The sequence below is a fragment of the Herpailurus yagouaroundi genome, unplaced genomic scaffold, assembly GCF_014898765.1.
Source record: "Herpailurus yagouaroundi ecotype Mexico unplaced genomic scaffold, PumYag 139, whole genome shotgun sequence".
In the NCBI taxonomy this organism is placed as follows: Eukaryota; Metazoa; Chordata; class Mammalia; order Carnivora; family Felidae; genus Herpailurus; species Herpailurus yagouaroundi.
In genome coordinates this window covers 47,154,079-47,161,910 of record NW_024412394.1, presented here as the reverse complement: position 1 = coordinate 47,161,910, position 7,832 = coordinate 47,154,079, and the positions used below count along the sequence as shown (strand labels likewise).

Genomic DNA, 7,832 nt, shown 5'->3' with positions numbered 1-7,832 from the left:
CCCTGGCTATTAAAGCATGTTTAACAGTCCCTCCACCAGGGAGTCTTTATTATCTAGGACTGGTATTAGAAATATGTAAGAAAGTAATAAAATAAAGAAATAAACTTAAAATATATATATTGGGCACGTGGGTGGTTCAGTCAGTTAAGTGCCGGGCTCTTGGTTTCAGCTCAGGTCATGATCTCACCATTCGTGGGTTCGACCCCCAAGTCTCATTCTGTGCTGAAGCATGGAGACTGCTTAGGATTCTCTCTCTCCCTCTCTCTGCCCCTCCCCCACTCCCATGAGTACATGCTGTGTCTCTCTCTCCCTCTTAAAAATAAATAAACTTAAAAAAAAAAAAGAAGTTTGTAAGACAGTAATAAAACTACAGCTCTAAAATTCAGCTATTAGTAATTCACATGGGCCCTATGTACAACTGCCTATAGGGCCAGGCAAATAAGGCACAGGAGTAATGCAGGAGACCAAAAAGACAGCAGGGGCTGGGACTAGAAGTGTTTGGCCTATGAAAGGGCACAGCTACTACTCACAGGAATACTAGCCAAGTATTGGCAAATATTCTGACTTTTTTTTCCCAAGGGACTAGAAATCCAGATTTTATGTAAAATTTCCAGATTTTAAAAATTCATGTGGACCTCTGCTCTAATTGTTCCAAATTAGTGAGGTTTATTATACATCAATTTAATCCCGTTAACATTTAATACTTTAATGAGGCTAAAATATTGCCTAGGTTTTAAAGTTTTAATGTTTACCATTAAAAATTATTTTAGAAATAAATAAGCTATCTTAGTCATAATCTTATAAATATATTAATATCTAAATACATCATAATTTCAGCCTTTAATGCTGCCAAACTTTTTCTAACAAATAGAAGCTGAGTGGGCAGAGTTTTATTTTTCAATTTTAATAGAATGAAAAATGTGCTCCAGAGAACAACTTTTAGTTTTTTGTAGCAGTTTGACAGAATCCAGAAAACATTCACACAACCAATGAATGTGCCAGACTCACAAAATTTAGTAATTTCCATTGATGCAAAGATATTTGTCAATATTTGCCACTGTTCATAACTTGGCGATATCTACTTAAAAAATACAGTCTTTAACTAGGTCTCATCAACAGCTCTAGTTAAGTTCACCTTGACCCCATATGTGATTTTACCCTGTCCCCCACGAAGACCAGCTATGTAAATCTGGGGCCTGGGCACTCGGGTGCTGCTTTCTCTCATAGACTGCGTGCTGGCATCCTTTGGTGGGTACACCTGTGAACAATTTTCTCTTCTCATGTGACTAAGGTCAGTTTGTACTGAGTGAGTAACCTTCCAACGCAAATTGGCCTAAGAAGAAAGAGAATACACAGGAATTAACCCATCTCTAAAGAACAAATAATTTGGCCGAATCTTTTTTCTCAGTCCACAAAGAAATTAGCCCTACAACACAGCATATTTCTACAAAACATTAAAACATTAGAAAAACTAGAACATAATAAATATCCTTTGCCAACAAGTGAGAAAATACATAAAATGTTGAAAACGGACCCAAAGAAAGAACATACAGATCACACTTAACAGTGAGCCCAATTATTTGTTAATATAATCTTTTAATTCCTTCATTATTATATTTTGAGATTTATACAACTTGGATTTTTCCACCATACTGGGTTTATTTTTTTAAAAGACAAAAATTTAAGATTTCATTTCTTTTTTAAATGGGCTTCACCCAAGACTTTTAATATAAAAAGTTCTGATGTCTTCAGGTTATATTTTACATTAGTCTACATCTTGCTTGCTCTTTTTATGGATTACTAATAAACATGAAGTTAAACAGATTACTCAGGCTGGGAAGCAAAGAGGAGTTTTATTGAAAGGAGACAAGGAGTGGGGTGCCTGGGTGGCTCAGTCAGTTGAGCATCCGACTCTTGATTCTGGCTCAGGTTGCGATATCACAGTCCTTGAGATTGATTCCCATATCGGGCTCTGCGTGAGTGTGGAGCCTGCTTGGGATTCTCTCCCTCTCTCTCTCTGCCCCTGCCCCACTCATTCTTTCTCTGTCAAAATAAATAAACTTTAAAAAACAAATAAAAAAGGAGACTAGGAGTTACTGAAGTAACAAAGAAGTCCAAGAAAAGAACTCAGAAGCATAAAAGCCTGTGACTTAAAAAGGTAGAGACCGGCGTAGCGTAAATGGGGCCAACATGGCAGAGAAGTAGGGGGATCTATACCTCTCGCATCTCTCAAACAAAGAAGGGCTAAAGCCAAAGGACTTTGAACTCAAGAATCTTGGAGAAAAAGAGACTGAGTCTACCGGGGAGAAACAGGGACAAACTGAAGGGCCATGGGTGGGTGATTGCAAATGGGGGGGGCGGGCGAGATAAAACAGGCCGCATAGGCACGGAGGGGAGGGATCCCCTTCTGCAGAGAGCCAAAAGGAAGAGAAAGAGTGGCTAGGGAAGCATAGGACTATATCTGGACAAGAGAAAACCCTCGGACCAGGATGGAGAAGCATCCCATCTCTAACTGCGGGCTTTCTTCAGACTGGGGCAGGCTGCCTAGTTCATGTACCTGGGGAGGTGGGGAGGCATCTCTGGGTTCAGTGGTAGATTAGGGCACAGTCCACAGCAGGAGAAACCGGTCCTCTCCCCTGAAGTGCTTCCGCACAGGACAAAACCAGCCGGGACCACATATGGGGCCTGGATAGAGAGGTGCTTCCCCAGTACCAGGGCACACGGAGGAGGGATTTAAATCCCAGCCAAGAGCCTGGCACGGGAGTCAGTGGAGCCAGACAGACAGCCTCATTTGCCGCTGCGGCCAGTGAGGATGGCTCCAAAGGAGTGATTTGGGACACCGGGTTGTGGAGAAGAGACTGGGGGGGGGGGGGGGGGTGGTCGCCATCTTTCTCCCCACCACCACCAAGGTGAGGCCTCAGAGATCCCACCATGGTAACCACAGTGGAGGCGGGACCAGCCTACACCAAACCAGGCGTATCTACTGGGTAACTGCATATCTACTGGAGAGGGATAGACGCTTTGGAGGCAGTCGGCCCCCTCCTCCAGACTAGCACTGCTGCATTGCCTGAATTAATCCTAGGATAATTCTTGTTATTTAGATATATTCTCCCTTCCATTTCTCCTTCTTATCTCTTCCCTCCTCCAGGCTGGCTATTCCAGTTATTGGTTTGTTTAAACAGACATATTTAATCCATTCTCTAGATACGTGTTCTACACCTCATTTACTTTCCTTTCTCTCTCCCTGGAAAAATCATGTCTTCTAGTTTCTCTGTCTGGGTAATATTATCTTTGTTTCTTTTTCCTCACATCCTTCCTTATTTTCCTCTCTCTCTCTCTCTCTGGATTAAGCCTTTTAGTCTCTCTGCCTGGTCAATGTTTATTTTTTCTCCCCCCCAACGCCCACCCCTGTCATTTCCTCTTTGTATGTGTTCTTCGATCAGTACCACCTCCACCCTGCTCTTTATTTGTAGCTGGTGTTCCTGGTATTTTATTTTTTGATTGTTTTTAGTTTTTTGTTTCTGTTTGTTTTATTTGTGTGTTTGCGTATTTTTGTTTCCTGTTTGTTTGTTTGTTTTCCTTTCCAGGGCTACTTCAAGGAACAAATCAAAGCACACCTGATGGAGAGTCCAAAACATCATTACAAATAGGGAAATAAAATAACCAAAGTCACAACAGAGAACAAGTAACACACTCCAAAAAACATCTGAAGAGCCAGGCCCTGGACAGTGTATGACCCCCCTTTAATATAGCAGTGCTCACAATGCAGAGCATATAAAAAGCTTTTAAAATTCATAAGGGACAAAAAACTAGCCAAAATGATGACACGGAAGAATTCTCCTCAAAAGAAATTCCAGGAAGAAGTGACACTAAAAAATGGATCAAAACAGATAAAAGCAACATAACTGAACAAGAATTTAGAATAATAGTCATAAAATTAATCATTGGGCTTGGAAAAAGCATAGAAGACAGCAGAGAATCTATCGCTGCAGAGATCAAGGAACTAAAAATAGTCATGATGAGTTAAAAAATGCTATAAATTAGGTGCAAAACAAAATGGAGGCAGTCACAGCGTGGATTGAAGAGGCAGAGGAGAGAATAGGTGAATTAGAAGATATAATTATGGGAAAAGAAGAAGCTGAGAAAAAAGAGATAAAAAAAAAATCCAGGATCACGTGGGGGAATTAGTGAACTATATGATTCAATCAAAGGGAACAATATCCGTATCATAGGAATCCAGAAGAAAGAGAGAGAGAGAAAGGGGCTGAAGGTGTACTTGAACAAATCATAGCTGAGAACTTCCCCAATCTGGGGAAGGAAACGGGCACTGAAATCCAAGAGGCACAGAGAACTCCTTTCAGACATAACTTGAATCGATCTTCTGTACGACATATCATAGTGAAACTGGCAAAATACAAGGATAAAGAGAATTCTGAAAGCAGCTAGGGATAAACAGGACTTAACATACAAAGGTAGACACATAAGGGTAGTAGCAGACCTATCTACTGAAACTTGGCATGCCAGAAAGGAATGGCAGGAAATCTTCAACGTGATGAACAGGAAAATTATGCAGCCGAGAATCCTTTATCCAGCAACCCTGTCACTGAGAATAGAGGGAGAGATAAAGATTTTCCAAAACAAACAAAAACTGAAGGAATTCATCACCACTAAACCAGCCCTACAAGAGATCCTAAGGGGGATTCTCTGAGTGAAATGTTGCAAGGACCACAAAGTACCAGAGACATCACTACAAGCATGAAATCTACAGATAATACAATGACTCTAAACCCGTATCTTTTAATAACAACACTGAATGTAAATGGACTAAGTGCTCCGATCAAAAGACATAGGGTATCAGAATGGATAAAAAAAACAAGACCCATCTATTTGCTGTCTAAAGAGACTCATTTTAGACCCGAGGACACCTTCAGATTGAAAGTGAGGGGATGGAGAACTACCTATCATGCAACTGGAAGTCAAAAGAAAGCTGGAGGAGCCATACTTACATCACACAAACTAGACTTTAAATTAAAGGCCATAACAAGAGATGAAGAAGGGCATTATATAATAATTACACGGTCTATCCATCAGGAAGAGCTAACAATTATAAATGCCTATGCACCAAATTCAAGAGCACCCGACTGTATAAAACAATTAATCACAAACATAAGCAACCTTATTGATAAGAATGTGGTAATTGCAGGGGACTTTAATACTCCACTGACAACAATGGATAGATCATCTAGACAGAGAATCAGTAAAGAAACAATGGCCCTGAATGATCCACTGGACCAGATGGACTTGACAGATATATTTAGAACACTGCATCCCAAAGCAACAGAATATACTTTCTTCTCAAGTGCACATGGAACATTCTCCAAGATAGATCACATACTGGGTCACAAAACAGCCCTCAATAGATATAAAAGAACTGAGATCATACCATGCACACTTTTACATCTCAATGCTATGAAACTTGAAATTAACCACAGGAATAAGTCTAGAAAACCTCCAAAAGCATGGAGGTTAAAGAACACCCTACTAAAAAACGAATGGGTCCACCAGGCCATTACATAAGAAATTTAAAAATATATGGAAACAAATGAAAATGAAAATACAACAATCCAAACACTTTGGGATGCAGCAAAGGCAGTCCTAAGAGGAAAATACATTGCAATCCAGGCCTATCTCAAGAAACAAGAAAAATCCCCAATACGAAATCTAATAGCACACCTAAAGGAACTCAAAGCAGAACAGGAAAGACACCCCAAACCCAGAAGAGGAAGAGAAATAATAAAGACCAGAGCAGAAAGAAACAATATAGAATCAAAAAAAACCAACAACAACAGTAGAACAGATCAATGAAACCAACAGTTGGTTTTTTTGAAAAAATAAACAAATCGATAAACCTCTAGCCAGGCTTCTCAAAAAGAAAAGAGAGAGGACCCAAATAGATAAGAGCACAAGTGAAAATGGATTTATTACAACCAATCCCTCAGAAATACAAGCAATTAGCAGGGAATACTATGAAAAATTATTAACACCCACACACTACCAAAACTCAAAAGGGAAGAAACAAAAAATTTGAACAGACCCATAACTAACTAGTGAAGAAATCAAATCAGGTATCAAAAATCTCCCAGCAAATAAGAGTCTGGACCAGATGGCTTCCCTGAGGAATTCTAGCAGACATTTAAAGCAGAGTTAATACCTATCCTTCTCAAGCTACTCCAAAAAAACAGAACGGGAAGGAAAACTTCCAGACTCATCTATGAAGCCAGCATTACTTTGATTCCCAAACCAGACAGAGACTCAGCAAAAAAAAGACAACTACAGGCCAATATCCCTGTTGAATATAGATGCAAAAATTCTCAACCAGATACTAGCAAATCTAATTCAACAGCATATAAAAAATAATTATTCACCATGATCAAGTGGGATTCTTTCCTGAGCTGCAGGGCTGGTTCAATATTCGCAAATCAATCAGTGTGATACATCACATTCATAAAAGAAAAAATAACAACCATATGATCCCGTCAATAGATGCAGAAAAAGCATTTGACAAAATATAGCATCCTTTCTTAATAAAAACCCTCAAGAAAGTCGGGATAGAAAGAACATACTTTAACATCATAAAAGCCATTTATGAGGGGCGCCTGGGTGGCGCAGTCGGTTAAGCGTCCGGCTTCAGCCAGGTCACGATCTTGCGGTCCGTGAGTTCGAGCCCCGCGTCAGGCTCTGGGCTGATGGCTCAGAGCCTGGAGCCTGTTTCCGATTCTGTGTCTCCCTCTCACTGCCCCTCCCCTGTTCATGCTCTGTCTCTCTCTGTCCCAAAAATAAATAAACGTTGAAAAAAAAAAATTTTTTTTAAAAATAAATAAAAGTCATTTATGAAAAGCCCACAGCTAATATCATCCTCAATGAGGAAAAACTGAGAGCTTTCCCCCTGAGATCAGGAACACGACAGGGATGTCCTCTCTCACCACTGTTGTTTAACATAGTGTTGGAAGTCCTAGCATCAGCAATCAGACAACAAAATGAAATAAAAGGCATCAAAATTGGCAAAGATGAAGTCAAACTTTCACTTTTCACAAACGACATGACACTCTACATGGAAAACCTGACAGACTCCACCAAACGTCTGCGAGAACTGATACATGAATTCAGCAAAGCCACAGGATACAAAATTAATGTACAGAAATCGGTTGCATTTTTATACACCAATAATGAAGCAACAGAAAGACAAATAAAGAAATCGATCCCATTCACATTTGCACCAAGAACCATAAAATACCTAGGAATAAACCTAACCAAAATATAAAAGATCTGTATGCCAAATACTCTAGAAAGCTTATGAAGGAAACTGAAGACACAAAGAAATGGAAAAACATTCCAGGCTCATGGATTGGAAGAATAAATATTGTTAAAATGTCACTACTACACAAAGCAACCTACACATTTAGTGCAATCCCAATCAAAATTGCACCAGCATTCTTCCCAAAGCTAGAACAAGCAATCCTAAAATTTGTATGGAACCACAAAAGATCCTGAATAGTCAAAGTAATACTGAAGAAGAAAACCAAAGCGGGAGGCATCACAATCCCAGACTTTAGCCTGTATTGCAAAGCTGTAATCACCAAGACAGTATGGTATAGGCACAAAAACCGGCACATAGACCAATGGAATAGAACAGAGACCCCAGATTTGAACCCACAAACTCAAAATGAATGAAGGACCTGAATGTCAGACAGGAAACCATCAAAATCCCTACAGGAGAAAGCAGGAAAAACCTCTTTGACCTCAGCCACAGCAATTTCTTACCTGACACATCT

At 39.8% G+C, this 7,832-nt stretch overlaps 1 protein-coding gene across 7 annotated transcripts in view; it reads right to left on the bottom strand.

Annotated features, from left to right (window-relative positions):
• Nucleotides 1-875: 875 nt before the first annotated feature.
• Nucleotides 876-7,832, bottom strand: part of CFAP206 (cilia and flagella associated protein 206) — a 46,963-nt gene continuing 40,006 nt past the window's right edge. For all 7 annotated transcript variants that reach the window (XM_040474121.1, XM_040474122.1, XM_040474118.1 and 4 more), the window contains one exon: nucleotides 876-1,333. In XM_040474121.1, coding sequence (XP_040330055.1) covers nucleotides 1,103-1,333 — 231 coding nt within the window. In that variant the 3' untranslated portion in view covers nucleotides 876-1,102. The remainder of the gene's footprint in view (nucleotides 1,334-7,832) is intronic.